Genomic DNA, 27,518 nt, shown 5'->3' on the forward strand with positions numbered 1-27,518 from the left:
AAGGGCCGGAAGGGGGCAGAGGCTCCAGAGGGACCCTGCAGAAGGGTAAGGCTTGGCCCCACCGAGAGACAAGCTGCCTGGGGAGCAGGGCTCAGATCTTCCAAGGAGGGCTTGGGATGCACGGACTGGGAAAAGGAGTTGCCCCCCCTTAGGAATCCCAAATCATCTCGGGGCAGCTGCAGCTGCAGTCAGAAGGCAGGAGCCGCAGGGCTGCACCTGGCCCACTGGGACACCAGCCCCCGCCCCCCCCCCGCCCCCCGGGAGGTGGGAGATGCTGGCAGGCTGTCCTCTGCAGGGAAGAGAGGCAAACACGGGGGCAGGGGGTGCTCTTCCTGCTTCCTGATTGGTTCCTCTCTTTGAGCTTCAGCTAATGCACATCTCTTTTTATAATTCTTGCTGGCAATTTCCCAGGGCAGATAATTCCCCATCAGCACATCATGAGCACCAAGGTGGTTATTTTCAAATTAATGGTTTGAAACAAAATACGAGCATTGTTATTGAACTGGGGGCTGATAGATGGCAAAGGCACAGTGTCTAATAACCAAGTGCAAACTTTACAGTGACAGCCACAAGACTTCAAAATAATAATAATTTGCATTTCGATAGCACCTTTCATCTGACTAATGAGTTTAACACAATTAATTCATTAATTTATTATGCTCCCTTCGGCAGCACGGAAGGACGGATTGCTTGAAGAATTTTTTTTCTGCTTGGAGATACTAAGGGAGGGCAAAAGGGACCATGTGGGTGGCAAGGCCATAGTTCAAGAAGTCCTAGGTCTGCTGCTGCAGAGATCATGGAGAGGAGGGGGGGGACGTCTGTCAGGTAGGAGGCGAAGTCTTGGGGTGCTCAGAGGCACGTGGTGGGCAGAATTCTAAGGTGGGCTCCCAAATTCTCGCCTCTGCTCCTCATGCCCTGTGGAAGCCCCCTGGAGCATGGGCAAGACCCCGGAAGATGAATGTCACTTGGGTGATTAGGCTATGTGATACGGAAAAGCTGATGGGATTTTGCAGAAGTCATTAAGGCCCTCTAATCAGTTTGATTTGAGTTAATCAAAAGGGAGATTATCCTGGGTGGGCCTGACCTAATCCAGCAAGTTCTTTAAAAGAGGGTCTGGAGGATGGATTCTCTCCCGTGCTGGCCTTGACCGAGCAAGGTAACACGAGTTCTACAGCCGCAAGGAAGCAAGTCCTGCCAACAGGTCGAGGGGGGCAAGGGTATCCAGTTCAAGGCAACATGCTGGGAGTTTGCCGAGCCACAAGGAAGCCAGGCACATCACCATGGGGTGGGAATTTGGGGTTTGGAGGGGAAAAGGTAATTCTTACAGTAAAACAAACATGGAATTTATGTAGCCTATAAATGCAAACTACACAACAGTTTGAGGGTGAAGCAGGGGCTTAGAAGAAAGTGTCTACTTTCAGAAATTCCCCTAGGTAATGCCTCAGACCCTGGGGGAGGATGGGCAGGAGAGAAAGATTCCAGCCAGAGAAGAACCAACCCAGGTCCCAGGTCCCTATGTCAGAGACAGCATGCCATGCCCTAATCCTTGTTCCCACTGAGCACCAAGCAAAGCTGTTGTCATTCTCATTGTTCCTAGAGGACACTGACTGAGGTCCAGAGAAGGAATCATCACAGGGAGCTCATGCAGAGGTCAGATGTAATCCTAGGTTTCTTCTTTGTCCTCAGCTGAAGGTTGGATGTAATCCTAGGTTTCCACTTCTGAAGGTTATATTCATCTTTTTTTAAGATTTTAGTTATTTATTAGAAAGAGAGAGAACACACATGAGAGCAGGAGGGGTAGAGGGGGAGGGAGAAAGAATCTGAAGATTCTGTGCTGAGTGCAGAGCCCATTGCGTGCCTTGATCCCACAGCTGTGAGATCATGACCTCAGCCAAAACCAGGACTCAGACACTCAACCGACTGTGCCACCCAGGTTATAATATATAGTATATCATATAGTAGAAAAGGATGAGAGCAAAACATATATATAACATATAACATAAAGGCTATATTCTAAGGAAGAACTGGCATGTCTTAAGTCATAAACTGGTGCAATTTGTACTTGACGGTTGGTTACAAATTAGAATTGTTTTGTGGATGACTATTTCAGTTGGTAACAGATTCCACAGGGATTTTAAGAACATTCAGGGATCCAAAGAAGACACCATAGCATCCAGACATGAGCTCCCATGCCCAAATGTCTGTTGGCTTTTGAATGACCTCTGATGCCCAGCCAGAGACCGGCTATGAGCCAAGAAATTCAGCTATATGTAAGGATCCAGTCCACCAATCCTAGACACTGGGATAAAGAGTGGTGAGACATGGGGTATAGCCCCAGCCTGAAGAGCTTTGGCTGGAAAAAAATGATTCTTAATCCTGATTGCAGTTTGGAATCACCTGGAGAGCTTTAGAAACTATGCTCTTGGGGGCTTTGGGGGCTGGGAAAGTAGTACCTGAATCAACTACATCAGAATTTTGAGTAAGGTATTAAGCTCAGCCAAGGTGGAGGTGCCCTCTGTCAGAGGGTAGGAGATGAGCCCAGCTCTAAGTCCAGACCAGAGCAAAGACCCCCTATCCAGCTGGCTGGAGACAGGGGCCTGGGGAGGCAGCTGGCAGGGCAGGAGGAGCTGGGCCTGAGCCACAGCGGGACACTGGAGGAGGGTGGACGTTGCTTTAGGATGTGAATGGCAGCTATTACTGTACTGCTGTGGTGAGTTGAGGTCAAGACTTGGCCAGTTCAAGGTGTATCTGGGGTACCCGGAGGCTGCCAGGAGGAGACTCCAGATGGAGCCTGTCACCACTCCCCATCAGTTGATCTCTCAGGGCCTGTTTGGCTGCCTAGGTGTCGTGAATTCGAGGATCTGGGGGCTGAGCGAGGAAAAAGATGTGACCATGAGGTGGCAGGAGCACACAACAAGCTTTATTTGGGTGACACTTTAGTAGGTTTGCATATGGCAGTGGGGGTGTCCCTCCCAGGATGAGACTTTCAAAGGCCTCTACCCAGAAGAGGAAGAGAACAAAAGAATTCCTGGGGGACAGGAGGTCAGTGCATGCGCTTCAGTGCCTAGGTGACACCACTCATCAGGGCCCCCAGACCAGACAGTTCTGAAGGGCAGCAGAGGCTTGGGGTCTTCACAGCCTTAGGGTTTACTTTATCTGTGGCAAGCAGGTGTTGGATAGAGTTTTGTGGGTTATGCAAAGCAGGCAAGCTCAAAACGGGTCAAAATCTGCTTATTTGAGCTCTATGTAAAACAAAGGGATGTGTAAAATTTTGTTTTTTCTCAGTGGGCTTCATCTTTTTAAAGATTTTATTTATTTATTCATGAGAGACACACTGAGAGAGGCAGAGACATAAGCAGAGGGAGAAGCAGGTTCCATGCAGGCAACCTGATGCGGGACTTGATCCCAGGACCCCAGCATCATGCCTTGAGCTGAAGGCAGAAGCTCAACTGCTGAGCCACCCTGGGGCCCCTGTCAATGGGCTTCTGGGCAAACCAGTCCCAGCCTACTGTCCTACCAATACTTTAGCTCAACTAAGGCTTATGGGGGTGGAGGGTATCTTTTTAAAATATATATATATTTATTTGAAGGGGGGAGAGAGAGAACGAGAGTGAGCACATGTGGGAGGGCCAGAGGGAGAGAGAGAGAATCTCAAGCAGACTCCATGCTGGGTGAGGAGCCTGACATGGGGCTCTATCCTGCCCCATGCTCTTGACCTGAGATGAAGCTAAAAGCCGGAAGCTCAACCAACCATGCCACCCAAGCACCCAAGGGGGGTGTCTTTAAATGAACTTGTGTCAGGGGAGCTTCCTTCCTGGTCCCTCGGTTTGGCTGTGCTCCCAGAGTCCAGAATTCTGGGAGACTATCCGCTCACCACCATCCTCCTCTGCCCAGGTCCAGCCCCGCCTGAGATTATGTTTTCAGAGAGGTGTCATAGGCCTCCTCTTGGGGTTTCCCTCACTGGCCCCGGGCAAGGCCTATCTTATTTAGGAAATGTGAACGGGAATCCCTTCTCCGGAGCAGCGTGCTGGGATTCCTTGGATTCTAGAGCACTAGAAGTACCATTCTGTCCTGTTCCCTCTTGACTCTTAAAATCTCCCTCCCACCACCCTGCCATCCTCAGGAAGGTGGGTAGGATGCAGGACAGAGTCACAGAGCTAGAAAGACAGGGCTTGCAGGTTATTTCCTGCCCCCCTTGCACCCTAGGCCTCCTCAGTCACACACTAGGTCCTGTGACTGTCATTCTTAGCACACCTCCAGGTCATGACCCGCACATCACTAATCACGGCTGCAAGGGCCCTGAGAACACATGTCAAGGTCAGATGTCTACACTTGAAACTTCTAGGCAAAATCCCCTTCCACAAATAACATAGATCCCTTGTATCATTGCTAAAGGTTTTATGACTGTATTTTCTTTTCTATAAAGAGGGTGAGGGGGACAAGATAGCCCACCCAAGCCCAAAATGTATTTCCCGGGGCGCCTCGCAGGACTAAGCGTGTTCTCTGTGCAAAGCATGGGGCTTGGGGCACTGCTAGCTATCTGCGTGGTACCTGCTGCCAGCCGCCGACCCGCTGTGGTGTGGCACCTGCTGGTGAAGCAACCTTGCCTTTGCCCTCACTGCTTGAGCACCCTCAGAGGGTGAAGGCCACTTGCTGGCCTTGACGATGGCAGCGTGTTGGGGAGATTCTTTGGGGTGACCCACCCTGCAGAGTTGCCAAGATGGGATGTCGGATGAGAAACACTGGTCCTCTCTGGAGAGCAGGGGTAGGGCTGATATCACGGAGCCCACTTTGCAGAAGAGAGGGAGGCACAGGGAAGTCGAGCATTTCCTTTGAGGCAAGCAGCCAGAGGCTGCTCTAAAATCCTGCCTCAAAGCTCAGTGCACCTGCTCCCCTGGCTTTTCCCACTTCCTTTCTGAACCCATGCTGGCGGGTCAGAGACAAGAGTAGGGGTTCAACCACCCCATGCAGGCCTCCGAGGGAACCGATGTGAAGGCTGATCAAGGCCTGGCTATCACCCCAGCTGCGGTGCCCAGCCGAGAAGGTGGTGCAGTCACTTCCCTTTGCTACTACTTCCAGGCCTAAAGGGTGCTCCTTACCCACCCTTTCCTGAGTTTCTGACTCTACCTGCCACCTGCTGTCATTCTTCATGGAAAGAGACGCTTCCGGAAGGCAGACCCAGTGCCTGACCAGTTAGCAGAATCTCAGCACTCTACCTTTCAAAAATGTCATTCTACATGATTCCTTCAGTTTCTGCACACAAGCATACCTTTACCTACGTGTGCCCGAAATCCATGGCATGGGGTTTTTGAGAGACGTAGAAAACAACTTGGTGGCTTGAGAATGGATTTATAATCCATTGAGCTCTGTCAACTCAGATTAAATAGTTCTTCATTATCTCATAAGAAAAAGTTTCATGTTTATTGACATTGTAGGCTTCAAATTTTGGAAAGGATTTGGAACTCAGGGATGGCGTTACAAGTACCAGTTTCAACTACACGCACCTGCATTAATGTTCACACATGGACTATCCTTGTGCCATCTCAAAACATCTGGCCAAGCCAAGTGTAGTTCATTTGTTCACAGAAAATTTCGCCAATTATTAACATTGTGTTCACTCACAAGTGTCTGTAAGTGCTGTATGATGTCTTACATTGCACTTTTTCACTTTGTGTGGCCACAGAAATTTCTAGATATCCAAGACCACCTCTTTCAGGGTCTGGAAAATGTTTACCATTTTGAAAGATGTAGTCCTACAACATGCCATGCTCTTCTGTCTTGGTAAAACAGGTATACTCAAGATAACCTTTTCCTGATGACTTCAAATCATATATTGAACTGAATGATTACATCTGCCAGCCTTCTAGGCCAGTGGCTGCATGCCCCTACAGTAGACAGCCATTGGTGGCTGTGCTTTTAACCTTGTAGCCTCATTTGAGGATTTCCTCTTCCCTTAGCACCTGCTACAGTTATGACTTTCAATTTTGTAAGCTTTTTTTTTTGGTGCAGTGCACCAGGGATCCAGATAACTAAACATTTGAAAGTTTGCTCTGAAGTGGGCTTTGAATGATGGGCCAAGGGTCTCTCTTATAAAATGCATCAGCTTTGAGAGAATTGATTTATTTACAGAACCCCAGTTTTAAAGCTGTTGAGGTGAGAGCACTGAGTGTGTAGTATAATTTGAAAGGGGTGCTAACAAGGGACTTAAGGCTGGAAAGTCTGTAAGCAGAATAATCTACATGTCTAAAATGAGATTTTCATAAAAATTTTATTTTGCATTTTTAAATAATTCAATGCATTGGCAGTATAGTTAATGCCTCTATGAGAGAAACCAACGCACCAGCTCAGCCAATATCATTTTTACAGAGACATCGTGTTGGAAAACAACAAAACTACATTAGAATGTTTGTACACAGAGTTACTGTACTGAGAACAAAGCACCAACAAAACGCTTGTGCGCCACACATTTGAAATGCAAAGCAACACAGGCAGATACAGTTTTATACATATAAAGCACATGAAACCAGTTTCAGGAACCAGATACCATTTCATTCATCGCCGGATGTTAAGGACAGTTACCTTGGTCTATACAAAACATCTGAATTTACTGAAATTCTGACGAGACGAGCATGCTTACGCACAGTGATGAGGAGTCTGCAATGAGTATTAACATTGGAGATCTACACTCAAGAAAAAGTGGTTCAAAAGACTAATTGGAGCATGGCAAAACAAAGGGGGCACATTTTGAATTATCCAGTGCATTTTCATGGCCACCTGGGCTGCCACCAGTGTGGGAAAGGGTCTCCCACTAGGGGCAGGGCCTCAGGAAATTTTCTTCTCAGGGTCCAGGCCAGGCTATTTCTGATGGTTCTCCTTGTCCACGGATGTGGAGGGAGCCCAGGCCAAGACACTGGTTCCAGGGAGTTGAGCTGTAGCTTCGGGCGAGCTCAGCCCAAACCAGAGGGCTCAACTCAGCTCATACGTTGCTGCAGCTGAGGTGGCCTCTATCCTCCATCCCATGCATCTTGACCTACAGTTTTCTCTTGGAAACTCAGATTTGAACAAAGCCTCTTTCCTCACAAAGGCCAGAGGACCCACGTGGCTGAATCATGATGTTACGATTAAAACTCCCAAAAGGAAAGGAATTTTCATTTCAAATCACTGCCTTCATACAGCGACATAGCCATGGCCTCCTGGAACTGTAAATGAATGTTTTGCAAGAAGGGAAAGCTAAAATCCTGTGAAGGACATGGCAAGCCAGACATGTTGCACATGTGCACACATACACACACACACACACACACACACACACAGACGACATGTTCTATTTGTACAGTTACGGCTTGCCACAATGGTCCCAGGTCATGGTGTTGACCAGCACCCCCCCCAAAAAAAAACACACACACACACACACACAACAAAGCTTATGATGACAATTGAATTCCCATTTGTATCCTGGTTACTCAATACAAATTTTCCAAGACACTTAAATATACAAAGTTTCTGTTTAAAATATGCATGAAAATGTCTTCTCTTTTGAAGAACAAGGGAAAGGTTTATAGAGTCACATCTTCATTTACAACATGTTGGGATTATCTTTTCTGGTTCTTATATACAGGCTGATGGGAATGCTAGGAAACACTTCACATGAGCACACAAGACGTGATTGTGCCTTTTAGATACAAAGCAAACACACACACTGTAGACCAAGCAGAAGACACCCCTGGCAACTTTCAGGGGTATTTTTCAAGTCTCAGTCAAATGACTTTACTGGAAAAACAGGTGGAGTCATTTGTTAAACTGCATCAGGTATCAGAGAATATTATAAAAGTGCCCCTCTGCCAAGAAGTACCTCTGTCTTGTCATTTGTCGATGTGGAGTGTGGAAGGGCCCAATGAACACGGAGTGTTCCTCTTTGAAAACCCATCAGGGTTTGTTTAGATTTCGATTTCATTCCTGGCCTACAGACTGGTCTAATGCAGATTTACCAAAGACTCCAGATTTTAATATTTTAATGGAGAGAGAGACAGAGAGGGAAAGAGAGAGTGGAGAGAGAGGGAAAGAGAAGAGAACAGAAATACACAGTACAATCAATCAAAATATTTCTTCAGTCAATAATAATAAACAGCTTCAAAAAAAGAAAAGAAAAGAAAAAAAAGAAAAAAGAAAAAAAGACGAACCTAAAAAAAATTCTTGACTGAAACGTTCTGGGAAATTTCTAGAACAGAAATTTGTTCTTCATATTTATAATGGTTACAGCAACATCTGAAGATGTTGACAACTGCGAGGCCTCCAACTAAAGTTCATTGAAAAATCCTGATATAAACTGTCTCATCTGCCTGCAACCACTCCACTTGCTCCAAAATTATGTCGTAAAGGTCAAAACACTGCTCCACAAAGTTATACAATTGGACAAATGGATTCAACAGACTAATATTTCTAATGTCATGGTTTCATAATACAGCATGCCTTTCCAGGTGGCATGTTTTAAATTAGAACACATCTATTTTTATTAATCTGTTATGTCTTAAAAGCATGAACAAGTACAATTCAGAAGCTCACGTTTAACTCAACTACTCATTTGTTTAGAGAGAGAAAGAGCCCGAGCAGGAAAGCGAAAGCCAGAGCCAAAGCAAGCGAGTGAGAGAGAGAGAGAAACAGATCACAACAACCACAACCACAGCCACAACCACCACAAAACCAGAAAAGAAACCAGACTTTTCTTTGGAGGATCTCAAGGACATGTCACTCAACTAATCGAGTGTGCCAAGGGGAAGAATTTTAGGTATCTGCTGATCCCAAGGAACATTATGAGCATAGTATCGATACTGGGCTCATTTTTTATGTATTAATTTTATCTGAAGACAACACATCAAACAATCTCCAGAAGCACTATTCCGATGAAAATAGGAATAAAAATAGCAATCTGCAGAATTGAATAAATGTGAGGGATTTCATCTTAGACATTTCGCTTTCTAAAGTATCCAGAGAGTTGAATCATCCAGGAAGAAAACTATTTGACAAATTGTCTTGAGACAGAATCGATCTCATTTGTAATATTTGTGGGTGAATATGATTGATTAGTGAGGATGGTTTTGAAATAGGCAATCACCAGATGATGATGAACATATTTCTAGCTCTGTATCCATGCAAACCGGTCCATTGCCTACAGGGACTCAGAGGAGTCCCTGTGTGAGTGTAATGTCAATTAAACCAGCCCCAGATGTTGTTACCATTCTCTAGTAGGACAAATGTTTCACGAATACCATGAGGGGATAGAAGACCCCCTGCAATCCTGTTATTGTACTGGCCACAGAAGGAACCACAAGGGCAAAAGAGAGGCCAGAAGGAAAGAGTAAGACATGGGTCCCCTTCAGGGCTGACATTCGACCATGGGCACAGGCTCAGACAGAATGTGGAAATGTTTAAAGAAAAATAGGATTGTAGGGCAAGTTCTTCAACATTTCCAGATATAGACCTATTATTAGCCACAGAAGATGCACAGGACTGGGAGAATGGGCCCTTTGAGACTCTCTATTCTACTCTCAGGATGATTTATAATGAGGAGGCCTAAGGGAATGTATAGGTATGTATAGGAATTTAATGAAAATCTCATTCTCTTAAAAAAGTATACTGATGTTTATACCTTCTTGTTAGGGACTCTGGTTTTCCTAATATTGAGTAGAAAATGGAATTATTTTGGTTTAGATGATCATTTCTGAGTATTAGTCATGTAATTGATACAGGAGACATTCTGGTTTGAATTCAGAACTAGGACAGTAATAGTTACTTTTAACTAAAAACACATTTTAAACACATAACTTCGATCTCTAATAACTAAAGTAAAACTCTTCTGAACAACAGTAGGGAGGCGGGAGAAATACTGAGTTTCCATGTTACAAGAAAACAGCACAATACATTTTGGATTGTGCTATTCTCCATAGAGGCCCTAATGCCTCTTAACTACACAGAGGTTGTCATCAGAAGGATGAAGAGTAAATCATTTATCCAAGTTACATTTACAAGTTAGAAATACCAGTTGGACAGTTACAAAATAATAATAATAAAAGAACACTCACCGATCCTATTTTCAACCAACCATCTGGGTTTTCTAAGGGCTGATCTCACTGCTGTTTTTCCTTTGAGATGTGATGACACCCCCCCCGCCCCCATTTGTCTGTGCTTTGGTCTCAAGAGGCCATTCTTCTTTGCTATTTCCTGCTTAAAATCCGTTCCTCTTGGGCCATATCACAAACTACCTACGTACATAGAGGATCAATTTGCATTTGAAAGTGATGGAACAATCTGTCACGGAAGTGTGTGTGTGTGTGTGTGTGTGGCTGTATGTTTGCACGCGTGTCCACGTGAACATAAATGTGAAATTGGAACCCTCTTTGGATGGCTGCATTCAGCAGTGTGTTGGAGTGGCCTTGCTCCGACTCCCAACTTTGTGTGCATCCCTTCCCAACTCTGCGATCTGCAACATCACAGTTAGGAGCCCGAAATCAGCCACGGTGGCGATACTGACACTACGGAAATTGGCCAACGCTACAAGTAAGTCAGGTGCTTTCTGTTCTCAGAGGGCTGGCTGGTCAACATTTTTAGCAGTACTCCACCGGTTGCATGTCAGGCTGACCAAAGGAGAAGCTAGTTCTCTGGGCAACACAGCACCAACTCAGTGTGTTGGGGGGCGGGGGTTTCTCTGATTTCACCTCCTGCCCAGAAGGCTGGAGCATCTGGGATGCATTTGGCTATTGCTGTCGCCCCCTGGGCTCTACTCTTAGAGATACTTCTCCTATGTGGTAGCCATGCAAGTGGGGCAGGCCAAAACCAGATAGGTAGAGCATTTACAATTCTTATTAAGCTCCGGATACGGCAGCTGGCTTCCTGCTGCAGAGGCTTGGAGAACGAGTCCCTCAGTAGGAACAAGCTATCCCCGGCTGAAAGCATCCACTGTGGCATCCCTCAGGAGATTCCCCCCAGCTGGTCTGCACGCTGCCACTCACCAGCAAGTGCTGGCAGGCACTGGGTTTGCCCCTGCAGCATCCTGCCAGGCACCTGGTAGCAGGCTTCCTTTGCTTCCCCCTTCCCTCCTCAAAGTCTAGTACGAATCAAAGAGCCAACAAAATTGAGGTCACTGGCAAAAGAGTTTGAAATTTTGAATGATTTTTATTAAACACCATTAGTCTACACTGCACAGTTAATGAAACAGCAAAGCTCCAATCTCTTAGAAGAACGATGATTGATCATGGATCGGAAAAGCAGTTCAGTGTCCCCTAACCCCATGTGAGCCTGATGAATGATTCATTAACATCTCATGTCAGAAGCAGAAAGGGGCAAGAACTGCAGCCTGGCCTGGAAGGACTGCCCTCCCCTCCACCCCCCACCCCACCCCCCTCCGCCCTCCCCATGATGCAATTTTCTGTGAGTCGATGGATTACAGAGGAAATGTGATGCTCTTGGTAAAGAGGGCTTCTAGATTTGTGAGGAGGAGAATGGAAAGGGATTTACTTTTTCTTTCCCTGAAAAATATCAGATGGTAGGATCCACGTCTGAGACCAGCCTATCCGATTAGCCTCCTGCCAGGGTAAATGCCAATTATCAATACACAGATGCCATCTCTGCTGTTGGAGTTTGCTAACACCAAAGAGAAAATGAATCAGGGTTTAATTATGAGAATAAGGCTGTGCGGGTGGAAATGACAAACAACAACAACAACAACAACAACAACGACAACCATAACGACGAAGAGTTTTGTCTGCCAGTCATGTAACCGAGCGGTGACAACTGGCTCAATATTTTGCCCCCACAGAATTGAATTTGGGGGCACTGAATCGACCCATTCGTTTGATATTGTGTAGCTACACTGTCTCGCCACACAGTTTCTCAATGGGGATAGTGATGCTTCTCTAAGTGAGCAGTTCATTGCCTCACTGAGTAGTCCTACCCAGTGATCCAGTTTGGTTCTCCCACCTGCCAACTCATGCAGGTGAATGTTCTCATGTCTGTTGAGAAGTATGTGAGGGGGAAGCCCTCACAGCTAAATTGATTCTGCCTTCAAAAACACTTTCCAACTTCAACTTCAACCTCCAGGATGCAAATTTGAATAAAACAAACTCCGAATCAGACAGCTTTTGGGAAAGATGTGCTAGAGCAAGTATCTTTCCAATGCATTTAGAGGTGCGATGTCCACATGCAAATCCGTCCATTTTGAAACTCAACAAAACACACTTTAGCCAATGGTTTCTAATTTAGCAACTTGGTTATTGACTGAAGATGTGAATCTTTTTCTGTCAACCTCAAGTCTTTTAAACGTTAGCAGCAACTAATCTGCTTTTCCAATGATGTCATCCAAATATAAAACTACGAGTATTTTCCCAATGAGATTATTAAGTAATTAACAGTCTACAGGCTGGCTAACAACATGCTTACGGCTAAATTCTACCCCAAGGACCACACTAGTATACTCTTTTTTTTTTTTTTCAAATTAATCCTACCTACCAAACTCAGACAGTAATATGACAAAACCACTAAAAAAATCCAAAGTTAAGTAAAAATACAAAGCCAAGCCAACATCCTAACACAAACTTGTCAAACTCTCTGTGGTTGGAGCTTGGGTGACAAAGGAAGGCATAGTGGTGGCCCTATCTGGGTCACGTTGCAGGGCCGAGATCCTTCTGTGTATTTGCTCAAGTGGAGCTTCCCATTACTCTGCCCATCCCCCTGCCTCCGCGTGCTCATGGAGATGTGTCTCTCCAAGTCTCCGTCAAGGTCTTGAGGCAGGATCTCTCACTGCCATCCACATGTCCTATATCCCTCCCACAAACTGGTACACTGAAGAGATTTACTTCACAAAATATCTCAATCCCTCACATAGCCGCACATCTACGACACACATCACCATTCACAGTGTGATGGATACAGTGCCCAGAAAATGGCAATAATCCTTAATTGTGAAACCAAAAGATGTCTCATCTCCAGGGATGGGAAGGCCATTCATCCTCCATGTTTAATTGGTTTCTAAGCTGCTTTACAAATGGGTCTACTGAATAGTCAGGTGGTGAACCTGGGCTCAACTGTCAGATTTGATCATCGTGCTGCTGATTTGGCACACACTGTATGGTCAGCCACCAGAGGTGACATTGGGCAGCAGGATCTGCTGCTGCCTCCCCGTTGTATGTAAAGTAGATAAAAGGACTCGCTGAAACTAGAGCTACAAGTCTTTCATCCAAGAGGCAAGATGCTTGTTTCTCTTGGAAACTGCCCTTAGCATTTGAGTGTCTAGTTTCTGGAGACTGAATTCCAAGAGGAATCTACCCCTAAATCCATGGTGGTCTAGGATCATAGTTTAGATTGAATTTACAAGTCAAGCCAGCGGGCTTCATTAGATAGTAAGAGGCATTCTACCTGGTAAGCCACGGAAACCTAACAGAGAACGTGAATCCCTGCAAAACCATCAGCTTAACTTTTATGTGTGACACCCACCTTGGGTGTTTAGAGTCTTTCATGTGATCATGTTCCCCATTTAAGAGGCTCAGAGAAGATTCTCTCAGGTTTCATTTGTCTGTGTGCATGTCTGCATGTGTGTGTGTGTGTGTGTGTGTCTGTGTGTGTGTGTGTGTGTGTCTGTGTGTTGTTGCGGAGACTGCGCGTGTAAAGCTCAACCACACTGGGAGCATAGAAAGTGCTGGGTTCAGCTGCTGGGATGCTCCCAGCAGTCACCTGACAACATGGCCTCAGCCATTGGAGTACAACTTCCACAACCTTATTATAAAACAAAGGGTCTTGAACTCAAAGATGACCAGAGTGGAGCTTGAGTCTGGCTCTTTTGCAACTGGGGATGTAGCTAACCTTGACAACGAGAGTGCAGGGTGATCCCTTGCTGTTCCTGTCACAGACTTCCATGACTTGCTTTAAAAATCATACAAGTTTGCACCTTTCGTGTGCATATGTCTATCGTTTTATCTGGTCATCACTCATGAACAGAATTCAATAAACTCAACAGATTAAAGGCGATGTGGAATTCTATACCAGCAGGTAATTATAAAGCACTAATGTATGAATAGTGTTGACTACATGTGGGGGATTCTTCCAGTGAGATGGAACACCAAAGATGATATTTACATTGTGATGTTTGGGGACATAAATGAATGTGGAGGATCAGAAGGGGTGGGAATAGTTAAAAGTGATGTGGAAATGTCTCCAAATTAGGTGAGCTGTTCCCGATCTTCAGGGGTCTTTCAAAGCACCCTGGGGTGAAGCGTTACCCCAAGACTCATTTTTTTTTTTGTTAAAGGGCTAGCCACTACTTAGAGAATTTGGAGTTTTCTCTGGAATGTTCATGGAAATGATTCATGCTAATATAGACTTGAATAAAATCAGTGATCTCAGTATTTCAGTCAAAAGTTATTGAGCCCAAACAAAGGAAAAGAAAGATCAAAGAAAGAGGAAGGAGGAGGAGGAGGAGGAGGAGGAGGAGAAGGAGAAGGAGAAGGAGAAGAAGAAGAAGAAGAAGAAGAAGAAGAAGAAGAAGAAGAAGGAGGAGGAGGAGGAGGAGGAGGAGGGGGAGGAGGAGGAAGAGGAGAAAAGAGGAGGAGGAGAAAGAAGAGGACAAAAAAAGAGGAGGAGAAGCACTGCGAATGAGAAGATGTGGATTATAACTGGAAGCAGACTGTATATTCTAACTCCTAGGTAGTGATGACTTTTGTTTCCAGAGATTTGAGCAAAACAGAATAAAAAATATCCTGCCAGTAATGGACCTGCCTACCAACTGCAAAAGAGGCAGAGGTATGAGTTCCTTGGACATTTCCAGATCTCTCCTATCTCTCATCTCTAAGACTGGGGTGCCAAATTTTGGCTCCTAGGGTGTGCACCCACTCAGATGCCCCTCAAAAGGAGAGCTTTACACAAAGAGAATCCCAGGTGAGGATTTACGCTTCAGATCAGGGAGTTCAAAAAATATCTAATGCCAGCTGATGCCTTAAAGTTGTGGAAATAAATGTTGCCACTACATCTCATAAATTTTAAAAATAGGGCATCAGGGAAGGGATGCCAGCAAGCAAGTCCTCTGGTTGTACGCCATAGTTTTGTTTTAAGAGTGGCATTGCTATGCCCGTTTATTTTCTTAATACTCTTGATTTTATGATGTGGCTATAACATCTAACCAGTGGGCTTTGAAAATGAAAATTCTCACCTGAAGACTGAGTCTGTGGGAACCACAAAAGCTTAACAATGGATTCTGAAATACTTTCTTTTCTGGACATAAGAGTACAGTTTGGGGAATGGCTGTTATGGAAAATCTGAATCTTTGTAGGTCCTTTGTGTGTGTATATATATATATATATATATATATATGACATTTCATTTCTCAGGAACCTGTTATCATCACAAGTACTTCCCATTCTTTGTTTTGGGTAGTATGAACTTAAAACAATACTGTAGGGACTGTGTCATTGTATCAAGCACAAAAGGATGGTGGGATCTGAGAAATGCATATAAAATACTGAAAAATGACTAAGTAATAAAACATATACTGCTCTCAAGTTGTAGTGTCCACTTACAATGACTTCTGTTTTTCACAGATATCAAAAGAAGCGTAAAAACAAACATAATCAAAGAGAACTTTCCCAAATGAGTGGAGTTCCACCAGTGACCGTTGGTGCTCTGGTAGAGGTAGAGTGATGGGTGGTAATGCTGGAGATCAGGGCACACCCACTACAATAAATGGGCGTCGATGCGCAGCCAACACAGTCCCTGGCGAACGTAGCGGACGAGATTGGTCATGCTGCTGTGCTGGGTCAGAGGCCCCATCAGTGTGTCCAGATCACCAAAGAATTCTGAAAATCAGAGCAGACCTTGGTCAGGCTTTTAAATATCATCACAGAAATATGTACTGCGTTTCTCAGGTTGCCTTTGCACAACTACACAACCACGCGGATGCTGAAAAAGTTTCCATCGTTCATTCATTTAACAAAAAATTATAGACTACGTGATAAGGAACTGAAGCTCCTTATGTATAGGAGGCACTATTATTTTAATCTTTAGGTAGCTCCAAAAATTCTGCAGCATAAATAATGTTTGTGTTATTGTGATTAATAAAACACAAATTCGTTTAAATTTGTTGATTCACAGCAAGATTTTTCAAATCACTATATATTCTCTCAGTGGATTCTACAAGTATATTATAATCCTGTGGAGGTGTGTGTGTGCACACACCTCACAACATTATATATAAAAACATATTTGTTTATATATTTGTATATGTTCATATAATAAAGATACATAACATTTGTAGAAGTCAAAGGATAGACATCAATTACATATTAAAATAAAATATATTTGAATATATATTAAAATTATGTAGAGAATTTGAATTTTTAGATATTACAAATTTATATTTAGAAAGAGGCCCATATACCCAAAATGGTAGGGGGCCACGGTCAATAGGATATCGAGCTGTTTGCCATCATATGTGTTACTGAATTGAAAGTATTCGCTTTTCCCTTTCTCTAAATGAACTGAGTTTAGTGATTTTTCTCGGCACGATGCAGACATAGCCAGTGAACCTGGACAGCAATTATAGCCATCAGCATCTAATGCTGAATAAACGTCTAGAAGGCATTCAGTAAGTCTGATTCGGTAAGTCTTATTACCAATTCCTTTAGGGAAGGGCAATGACCTGCAAATATCTGTCGCTAACACCCTCCTTGCCTTGAAGATGGTAAGGCTCCCTTGCTGATCCCCCTCCAGCTGATTTGGAGAAGGGGTAGTGCTGAGGCCACATTGCCAGCCACTGGGGCTGGAGTTTTACATCACCTGCTTTGGAGTGGGGTGGGAGATACATGAAGTCTATCTGATGTCTAGAAAAACACCTAGGTGCCCCCTTTCCATGTCTGAATGCATTTGTCTGCCACAGCGTTGATCTTGGTTATGAGAGGGCTCTTTGTCAGCTCTAGACAGGAGAAGCAGTCCCAACTGTGAAGACGCCAGGCCTGTTTTGGCCGGGGGTGGGAATCTGGAGTGGGGGGTGGGTCTACCTTCAAGTGGTTGGGATGCTCTCCCACCTTCCTGGAAGGCGATTTCCATGCAGGGGCTACATGCGCTTGATTGACCAGCGGATGGTATTTCGTTGAACAATGCATCGATTCTTCACGTTATGTATAACATATGGGCTCCCTCTCTAGGTATCAACTTCATTTGATTATGTGATACTCTTAAACCCGCACTATGCAATAAAAGTAATTTCTGCTGATAAAGGAGTAAATTATTTTTGGCATCCGAAATGCCTTCTTTTTTTTTTTCTTTTTTTTTGAAATGCCTTTTTATGTAATGCAATATGAAGGGGGAATGTTAGAGGACCTAGTCATTGCCAAATGAACGTGAGCCGCATGTGAGCCGGGACATCCCCTGGGTGTTCTGTACCCAGCCCGTTGTGGCATTCCTAACTAGATACCCAAGTCACCATCTTGATAGTGGCTTAGAGTAAGCAGCTGGGGAGGCAGCAAACAGGGCTTCTAGATCAAAGGCTGGGGGGCAGCATCACCCCCACTGGCCCATGTGAGCACTAGAATCCTCTGCCAGAAGCCATGTGTGGCTGCATGGGTGGCCGGGTGTGGGGTGGGGTGGGAACCTTCCACCGGGGGAAGCTAGCCAACCTCACACCTCGAGGTGTTGGTACACTGCACCACTGGGGTAGGTGGTGAAGTGCAAGTACACAGTTGTCCCCATTGGGATGCAGAGTACCAGTCAGAAGGGAAGTTCCTCAGTTCCCCATCACCATGTGGACAGGACAGATGGGAGAAAGCTCTCTGACTCCATGCAGCATGCAGAGCTGGTTTGAGTCACTGTTAGGCAGGGAACCTAATGACCCTTGGCACACTGTGCAGAGGACAAGATCAGCACCATTTCCCTTGAATATCAGCACAGCCACCCCATGGCTCCTGGAAAGTCCTGTGGTTAATTTAGAAGGAATTACTTTAACAGATTTTGAAAATGGATGCAATTATGACAGAAATCCATAAATATTGAGCTGCCCCCCAGGTACCAACACAAAATCAGGGGAGAAGAGTGGAGGCAGACAAGCCAGGCAAGTGTTCAGATGCTTTTGCTTTCCCTTGCAATTCTAGAACTTTTGGATGGGCCTGGCCATCTGGGCCATTGTCTTTGGATTTAGAGAAGTAGAGAAGTTAAGAACGGCCCATCATCAGGTAAGTGAGGGCAGGAGCTCACTGAAGATCTCTGAGGACCTCTTATTAATTTTGCTCTCATCACTTGCCATCAGGGAAAATCACTTGCCATCAGGGAAATACAAATCAAAACCACAATGAGATCCCACCTCACACCAGTGAGAATGGGGAACATTAACAAGGCAGGAAACAACACATGTTGGAGAGGATGCGGAGAAAAGGGAACCCTCTTACACTGTTGGTGGGAATGTGACCTGGTGCAGCCACTCTGGAAAACTGTGTGGAGGTTCCTCAAAGAGTTAAAAATAGACCTGCCCTACGACCCAGCAATTGCACTGCTGGGGATTTACCCCAAAGATACAGATGCAGTGAAACGCCGGGACACCTGAACCCCGATGTTTCTAGCAGCAATGTCCACAATAGCCAAACTGTGGAAAGAGCCTCGGTGTCCATCGAAAGATGAATGGATAAAGAAGATGTGGTTTATGTATACAATGGAATATTACTCAGCCATTAGAAATGACAAACACCCACCATTTGCTTCAACGTGGATGGAACTGGAAGGTATCATGCTGAGTGAAGTGAGTCAATCGGAGAAGGACAAACATTGTATGTCCTCATTCATTTGGGGAATATAAATAATAGTGAAAGGGAATAGAAGGGAAGGGAGAAGTGTGTGGGAAATATCAGAAATGGAGACAGAACATAAAGACTCCTAACTCTGGGAAATGAACTAGGGGTGGTGGAAGGGGAGGAGGGCGGGGGGTGGGGGTGAATGGGTGACGGGCACTGAGGGGGGCACTTGACGGGATGAGCACTGGGTGTTATTCTGTATATTGGCAAATTTAACACCAATAAAAAATAAATTTATTATAAAAAAATTTTGCTCTCTAGATGGGCAGTGTAGCCTAGTGGTTAAGAGTTCAGACTCTGGAATCACACAGTTCTAGACTCAATTCCTGCTTCCAGCGTTAAGGGCTGTGATGTCAGGGGTGAGTTTATTAACCTCATGGAGCCTCAGTTTCCTTATCTACAGAACAGGGACAAATGAGGCAACAGATGACCGGGTAAATAGTATAGTGGCTGGTCTGTAGAAATTGTCCCGATTTCTTCTCAGTCACCAATGTAAGCAAGACGTGCAGATAGTCCCAGGGGTCAGCATCAGTGTATGACTGGGCTGTGGGTCGAAGTCTCAGATTATGGAATGTGCTTTGATAGCCACAGAATCCTGGAGTTATATAGATACATGATGATATGGATTAAGAGAGAATATTTGTCGGCTTTGTACCTCATACCTGCTATTTTATGCTAGCTGCTCTATATGTTAGGATATCCATCACAGAAAGGAAGCTAGGAAGGGGCTCAGAGATTTAAGTCACTTGCCTGAGGTTGCCCAGCACTGCACGACCCAGGCAAGATTCTAACTTAAATGATTAGGCTTCAAAATCTGCATACTTCCTACTTCACTGGGGCTGTTTTCTCCACACACTCAGCACCACAGGAGTAAGGGGGAGTAGTGCAAACTACTGGGAAGTGTGTGCCCTTCCATAACCAGGCACTGGAGAGAACCTCAGTCCCCGAGGAGGAAGGGAAGGGGAGCCGCCTGGGCTGTGAGGACTTTAGGGCCTGGGAGAAGGATAGGGCTGGTGGGGGAATAAGCAGTCTGTTTTGGTCAAATCCACAGAACTGCCATTTGCCTGTCGGTGTCCTGCAGCCCCAGCTCGCTTCCTGAAAAGCCCGGTCACTGCTGGGGACCTAGTAGCACCCGCACCCATGACTCAGTGCAGCCTGCACTGCATCATGCACCCCGGGCCATGGGATGCCAGTGCCTCTCACTTCCTGGCCAGACAGTTTCCCCCTTCTCGACTGCTGGGTACCTCTTTGCTACCTGATTCTGAAAGTCCCACATCTGTCCCCACCTTGACTGTCTGTGACTCCTGAGCCAGCATCAGCCAAGCCACACGAAGGGCCAGGGCAGGAGCTTAGTCTATTTGCATGTCCCACCTTCATTAGGACAGTGAGGCTTCGCTGAGAACCTAGGTGACAGCAAGGGCACAGAGTCCAGCGGGAGTTGCCAAAGACCACTGACTCACTCTCTGGTGAAGCGGGGTCCTCCCTGCATTTGTTCTGCAGCAAACCCCACGTGCTACCATAAGCAGGACCCTGGTCCTTCATCCCAGCTGTCAGTGTGCAGAAAATACCAGGGGAGCTTTGGCCTCTGCTTCTGAGCACAAGCCATGTTATCATGTGCTCCCCAGAGCCGATAGCTGTAATGAAAGTGGCCAGACTTTGCTTCAACTCCACCATTCCAAAAAAATAAAATAAAATCTAAAAGAATTCAAGTTGACAACAAAGACTAAGAGGACCTTAATTAATTTGCAAATCCTTCTTTTCCCCCTTTGCCTCTGTTTATCAGTGCTGTCCCTGACCACCCAGTGAAAATCTGAAGCAGTCACTTGCCCACCCATTGCAGCTCAGATGAGTTGAAGCTCTGAAGGAGGGAAAAACAAAACAAAACAAGAAAACCATCCCAGGCCTTGTTCACTCCTTCAGCAAAAAAAAACTGGTCACTGTGTCCCCCCTGAGGACACATGTACTCCTCTCTCCTCATCTATACCCTGGAAATCAGAGACAGAAAGGTAAAGCCACCACGCAAACCTCAAGAGCTTCAAAGCACGGGGGAGCCTGCCATGGTCCATGAGCAAGGGTGGAGCAGGGAGCATACCTTTGTTCTCTCTTGTCAGTTTGTCGGCCATGTCCCAGTGTTCGTAGCCCCGTAACACATTGCTGGTGATGTTGACATGGCTGGCGGCCATGTGGTGGATGCGCTGGGGAATGGTGACTGGGCCGTTGTTACAGCTGCCCATCGCGTTGATGGGAGAGACATTGTTGAGAGACACTGGGGATGGCGTGTTCCTGGGGGGAGGGGAAGACACAGGTCTGGTTAGGTTGGCCACCAAGAATGACAGTGGCCTTCTAGGCCTCCGTCCTCACACTGAGACCTCACGACAACATCACTGCCATGTGAGGTTTCGCATGGTGACCACACATGGAGACCAAGTGTGGTGAGGCTTGTTCTCAGAGGCCATCCTGTAGCTTCTGCCAACACGTCAGTTTTCTCTTGAGGCCCCAGAGTAGAAAGAGCTTATGTGTTGTCACCGCATTCTGGCTTTGTCTGACCAAGCCACACAGGGTGACAGGGCCGGGCTCCAGAATGAGCCGTGCTCCTCTCCTAACCCAGTGGAACGCTGACCTCTCACTGCCTCTGACAAGCCCTGGTGACTCCGTGAGGACTGCTCCGTTTGTTTTAAGGTACCAGAGGGAGCCGGGTGAATCTTTCTCTGGCATTAATTCTATCTGCAAACGTAGCTCTGATTTTGAATACACATAACGAGCGTTGTGATGCTTCAGAGAAAGAAACAGCTCAGAGCTATGATGAGTTCTCTACCTGCTGCCAGAATGGCTACTGGCAGTTAGGAAAGACTTGATGTGCAATAGTGGGCTATTATCAAAGTGTTTTGCGGAAACTGCAATGACAATTTGCTCTAAATCCAGTCACCATAATAAACAAAGTGCAGTTCTTGAAAGCCTCCCAAGAAGCAGGATTAAGGAAGCTGGAAAAAGTAAAATTCTGATTGTGTCTTTGAGATTCTCTAAGACATGCTACAGAGATGCCTTCTTAATTGCTGACCATTCACCTGCACCCTGTTTATGAAAGGAAGCCTTTGCGGTTCCTACTTCGGGTGGAACCAATGTTCGGATATATTTTTTAGTTAAATTCTTTAATTAAATTGACGTCGGCAACAAAGAGTCTTCTGCAGTCTGCACATAGCAGGGAGGGCCTGGGTGACTTTCTGTGCACATGAGCAAGGCCTCTGCACACCCCCAGCCTTCCTATCCTCCTTCAGGGAGACTTTGAATGACTACCTCATGGTGCCCAAATGCACCACCACTTTATTAGGACAGAACATTCTGAGAGAGTAGAAGAAACAGAGAAAGCTGTGTTTGGGACTCCTTATTCTTCCAAACATACCCAGCAGATCATTGAGGCAACCTCTCCCCCCGCAACCCCTACCTCACTGTTCCCAGCCATGGCTGCTGGCAACTCTAGATTTCCAGGTTGGCTGTGTTCCTCAGAGCCAATCCATGCTCACACCACGGGTGTGCACCCTGTCAGGCCCCATGCACATAGGATCTGGGGGCAGTGGCAATCACAATGGACTAAAATACTCATGCAGGCTGTGCCAGGCCATGTGAGAGCTTTGGTTCATCTCCAGAAACAGTATGTCTTCTGGTATGTTGTAGTATGAGGGGGAAAGTAGATCCTCACACTTGGCTCTGCACTGGTCTGTGAGAGGGTGTGAAGGTGTTCCTGCTCTGTGTATAATTTCTGAGGCTTTCTGGCACTTCTTGATAGAAAGATTTATTCTCAAAAAAAAAAAAAAGATTTATTCTCAAGGCAGAGGTGGGGTGGGGAGAGAGATGTTCAAGCTCAGGAGCCTAACACAGAAGGGTTAACTAATGACCTAAAATAATAGAATAGAATAGAATAGAATAGAATAGAATAGAATAGAATAGAATAGAATCAAATTAATTTAATTAAAAAAAGCCACCCCCAAAAAACAAAAAAAGCAGACAGTGAATGCCAAATTTCTTTGTTGTGACTGGTTGCAAATGCTATTTTCTTTTCTCCGAGCAGTGCTCATTAACTCTTAGAGGCCAGCCTCGGGCAAAAGAAGAGTATGCCCTCATTAGTAATTGCTAGACAAAAATCACAGAGCTGGTGGGTATCTCCAATGCTGAAAGGGGAACTGTGTCATGCTTGGAACAAAGTACACACTGAAATCTCGGCAGCCCTGTATTCTAAGCCCAGCCCTGCACTAAACTACTCTGTGCTCCTGGGTGTGTCCCTTCCCCTTGCCAAGCCTTCCCCTGACTGGAAGCCAAGGTTGGACTGAGTGATTTCTGGGCATGTCCAGAAGTTCCATGGGGAAACGCATCACCTCTGTTTCCTTTCTACATCTCCAAATGACCTTTTTGGTTGGTAACATCAGAGTGCCAGTTGAGGGGCTTTCTTTGCCTCTTACTGCCTATTTTGTTGTACATGGTCAGTAGTGGAGGCAAGGGGAGCTCGGGCAAGGGGAGCTAGGTCATGGGTTTGCTGGTGATCGTGGCCGATCTTGCACAAGGCTCTGGGAGTGTGCTCCCCATGAGCCTATCTGTAGGCCACATTGCACTGCGGAAAGAATCCAAAGCTGCCTATGGAGCTGTGATTCTGGCTATGAAGGAGTGATGCCCTGTTCATTGTGGGGGGCCTCCAACTCCCACTGGGCTCACTGCACTGCTTGGGGTTCCTTGTCCTGTTCTCATTCTAAGGGTCTACTTGCTGATCTTGTCTTTCTCTTCACACCTCCATGGCACACGCAGATGAGGGTGTGCACACAGGCACACACTTCCCACTGCTTTCACCATTAGCAGGCCTGTCCAATCTGCCTCTCAGCCACACTCGCCCCCTTGCTGTTCCTGGGACTCATTTGGCACAGGCCACTCTGGAAGGTGATCGCTGTCCCTCTGCTTGGGATGTACTGCCCTCAAGTGTCTACATGGACTGCTCTCCCCCATCCTTCTCTAACATCCCTAATCAAGGCAGGTGTCCTGTTCCCCAATCCCATCCCACAGCCGAGCTTCCTATCCTCCTTCTCAGTAACCATTTGCTCTATGACATTTACCACCATTTAGCAAACCACATATATATATTTGTTGTTGTTGTTGCTGTGCTTCTCCAAAAGAATGTGACCTGCACTAAACTCAAGGAGGGCAGGGATTTTTATGTCTATACCCAACATCTAGAACGGTGCCTTGTGCACAATGCTAGTTAAATAAATGAATGAACTGTCTTCCAACCATCTCTCTGTCATTATTTAGTATCCACTACATAGAAGATGCTCTGGAGAGGGTAGGCGAACAATGTATAATGCAAAGATGGGAGGGTGTGTCTATTAAGTGTCTGGCGGAGTGTCTCACCCATAGTACACACTCAGTAAATAGGTGGCAAAGGAAAGACTGGATGGCCCCTTATTGGGAAGGGCGAACAGTCTAGTAGGAGAGCAGATCCATGAATTTCTGACAATCTAGGGTAAGTGCCCAAGGCAAAGTACACACCATGAACTGTGGGAGTTCTAGGGGTGCGAGAGGGTATGCTTTCCAGCTCCAATGGTAAAGTTACCATGTACCAAGCATGGTGCTCAGCCTCTAAGCCACAGAAAAAGTTTGCCAATCCCTGCTCGGTACTAAGATTTTTCTTCTTCTTCCAATTGCTCCTTTGCAATGTTCTCTCCCAGCCCTCATGGTCAGGGTTGCTGCTTCTAGAAGGTACCTGTGAGGCCCTCTGTGGTGCCAGCTACTGTGGGGTGCTGGGAAAGGCAGGCTATGGTCTTGCTCACATGGAGAAAACCCTCCCTGACCATCCATGGAGGCCTAAGCTCGTTTTCTCTTTGGCTTCCATGGAACTTTGTTCCCATCTGCCACCTCCCTCCACTGGACTGTGAGCTTCCAGAGTACAGGGATCCCATCAAATTCAGCTGAACCCCCAGCCCCTCATATAGAAATGCACCTGAAGCATCTGCTGAATGAATGGGAGGTAACTCCTGGGTGATCATTTGGAGTTGCCTCATATAAAACCTCTCTGGCCTACCAAAGGGAATGTGCTCTCTTCACACAGAAGCTGTCAAAAACATCCTTTCTGGATGCTTTTAATGTGACTTCACAAGCTTAGGATGTGTTGGAGTTCTTTCATTTCAGAAATAAAAGAAAAAACATTTCCCAGAAATCCTTTAATGGCTACTTACCTGAACTTGCCCTTGCTCAAGTCTGAGCTCAGAGAAAATAGCTTTCTCTGGGCCTTTTAATGGTTATTTTTATTTTCTCAACTTCCAGAGAGAAGCATTCTTTCTGCTTTTGTTCGTCAATATAAAAGTAAGAATCAACAATTTAAATGGTACTTCCTTTCAATACAGTGATTGAGTTAATGCAGAGTTTTTAATGGGTCTGTTCCCTCACTCGGAATGTTTTTATGAGCTTGAAGTAGGGTTCAAGTCCCACTGCTTTGGGAGGATACTTTGTAGATATTTATAGAGTGGCAAATGGGACTAGTCTTCTCTGGAAGAAAGTGTATGGATCAGAGACACAAGAATTTTGAAATGATGAGAAATGGAAAAAGTAGCTCTTTGCCCGAGTCTGGGTCCACAGCCAGGATGAGTTTTCCTTCCCATTGGTGGTGGCAAGTAGGCCTGGGGGGGGGGAGGAAGGCACTGGAAGTGGAGGGAACTCTGATGCTCAAGACTGGCAAGCACAGAGCCAGTTCACGGCATAGAATTGGGATTCTAAATCTTCCTCTACAGGAACATCTCTTCACTGGGGCCTCTGATGCCACTGAGTCTGGCCCTTTCCTTTTAGAGCCAGAGAAACACGCCTAGTGTGGGAGAGGGGTCCTAAGCTCCATCCCTCAGCCCCCCAGGGAGCTCAGGATAGTCTCCGGATGGGTGGACTCGCACCCCACAGCAGGGACACCCCGTGACCCAGGCACACACTGCTCCCACTATAGCCGAGGGAGTGGGGGAGTCCATCGAGCCTTAGATCAGCAGGATAGTGGATGCTTTTATGTATTTTAGGTCAGGGTGTTTTAGTATTAATATAAGAATCACCATGAAGGCTCAGATAATTGGCTGACTAAGTGCCTTCACATTCTCAACACTATTATGCCTTTGGTTTTATTAAACGGCACTTACTATGTATCAATGAATATTTCATTGGTCTTTCATTACTGAGTGAATCATTGAAAAATCACTGCCGTGGAGTTAACTTTACCCTGCCTCCCTCAAAATAGCATGGTGCTTGCCATCTCATTAACAGATATTTTTATGGCAATAATTTGGCTTAAAGATCAAATAGTTAAACAAATTTGGAATCACATCACGTTAAACTTTTCTGTCTTGCCATCAGCTGAAACCTGAGCAGAATTTCGTGTGCACACAAATTACCCTAGTCTCAGACTTGACCTTCACTCCTGAGTTGTCAATACAAAATATTTGGGCTCTATTCAATCACTGAGTTTCTGAAAAAGCAATTTTCATAAGATACTTACTTTCCATTGCCTACCCAGGGAGATGGTATCTGAGCGACTTTTGAAGCATTTTGCTAAAAGAGAGAGAGAGAGGGAAATAAGGACATCTATTTTGTGTTTTATTAATTCAGAAACAGATGGAAGTGTGATTTAGAGTACATTAATATTGATTGCAGCATTTCGGGATGCCTCCTGTTCCGTTAGCGGAGCTGGGATGTACGTGCGCGTCAGCACACCACGACGCACACTCGATGAAAATAGCTGGGTAGGATAATTAGCGGGCTCCAATCAGGACCATGCAAGTCACTTGATGAAAGATCTTATATACTAAAAGGCCCAGTGAAATCAGACTCAGTTCTCCAAGAAGTGGCTTAATTATCCTCATCTGAAATTTATTCTGCAAAACAAGCTCTTCAGAGTACTGGCAAGCTTTTCACCTTTAGCTCCCGTGGCAAACTTTTTCCGTGGGATGCAAGGTGGGCTATAATTTCTGACATCCCAGGAATGTGCCAGGACTGAGCAGTGTTTTGTGGTTTGTTTTGTCATGCATCACTTTGATTTGCTATCTTTACATGCAAAGTCCCTGATGAACCATTCAACTGGTCCGGGACTGCACTGCCGTGGACTGCTAAGTATTATTTGTCCCTCTGGGTGGAACTGAGCTGGTTTCAAAAATGGGCCTCCTGCATTGGCGGGGGGTGGGGAGGTGGTGGTGGTGGAGGGGAGAGGCACACAGTTGTGAAGCACCCAGCACCACCACATTAGGACAGTGGTCTAGCTCATTATAGTGACATCACCAGATCAGAACCCCAAGTGCACAAGATCAGGACCCCTGGGGCCCTGAGCCTAACTCAGACCGGCCTTTTCAGCCCAGAGACCAAGGTTATGCTCCTCCCCTGACTCTTGGGTTCTGGCTCAGTCCCCTTTGCAAATGGGGTGCTAGGGAGAGTCAGGCATTTTCAGGAGCCCAGTGAACATGCGACACTTCGCTGGAGCATAGAGACTCACCCCTAAGGTGTGTTTTGCAAACTCCAGTTTTTAATCTAAAAGAAGCTCAACATGCTGCCAGGAAAGTGGCTTATTTAACATCTGTTCAGTATTTTGGCCACAAAGAACAAGCCAAAGAGGACAGATACTAGAGCTGTGGCTCTCAAAGCATAACCACAAGATGAGCAGCATAAGCATCACCTGGAGACTCGTTACATGCACTA

At 45.7% G+C, this 27,518-nt stretch overlaps 1 protein-coding gene across 6 annotated transcripts in view; it reads right to left on the bottom strand.

Moving 5' to 3' along the window:
- Positions 1 to 11,149: 11,149 nt before the first annotated feature.
- AFF2 (ALF transcription elongation factor 2) overlaps positions 11,150 to 27,518 on the bottom strand; it is a 471,048-nt gene continuing 454,679 nt past the window's right edge. For all 6 annotated transcript variants that reach the window (XM_077888758.1, XM_077888756.1, XM_077888755.1 and 3 more), the window contains 3 exons: positions 26,329 to 26,381; positions 20,911 to 21,101; positions 11,150 to 15,836 (listed from right to left, as the gene is read on the bottom strand). In XM_077888758.1, the coding sequence (XP_077744884.1) occupies positions 15,715 to 15,836; positions 20,911 to 21,101; positions 26,329 to 26,381 (366 nt within the window). In that variant the 3' untranslated portion in view covers positions 11,150 to 15,714. The remainder of the gene's footprint in view (positions 15,837 to 20,910; positions 21,102 to 26,328; positions 26,382 to 27,518) is intronic.

Source organism: Canis aureus, chromosome X (assembly GCF_053574225.1).
Source record: "Canis aureus isolate CA01 chromosome X, VMU_Caureus_v.1.0, whole genome shotgun sequence".
In the NCBI taxonomy this organism is placed as follows: domain Eukaryota; kingdom Metazoa; phylum Chordata; class Mammalia; order Carnivora; family Canidae; genus Canis; species Canis aureus.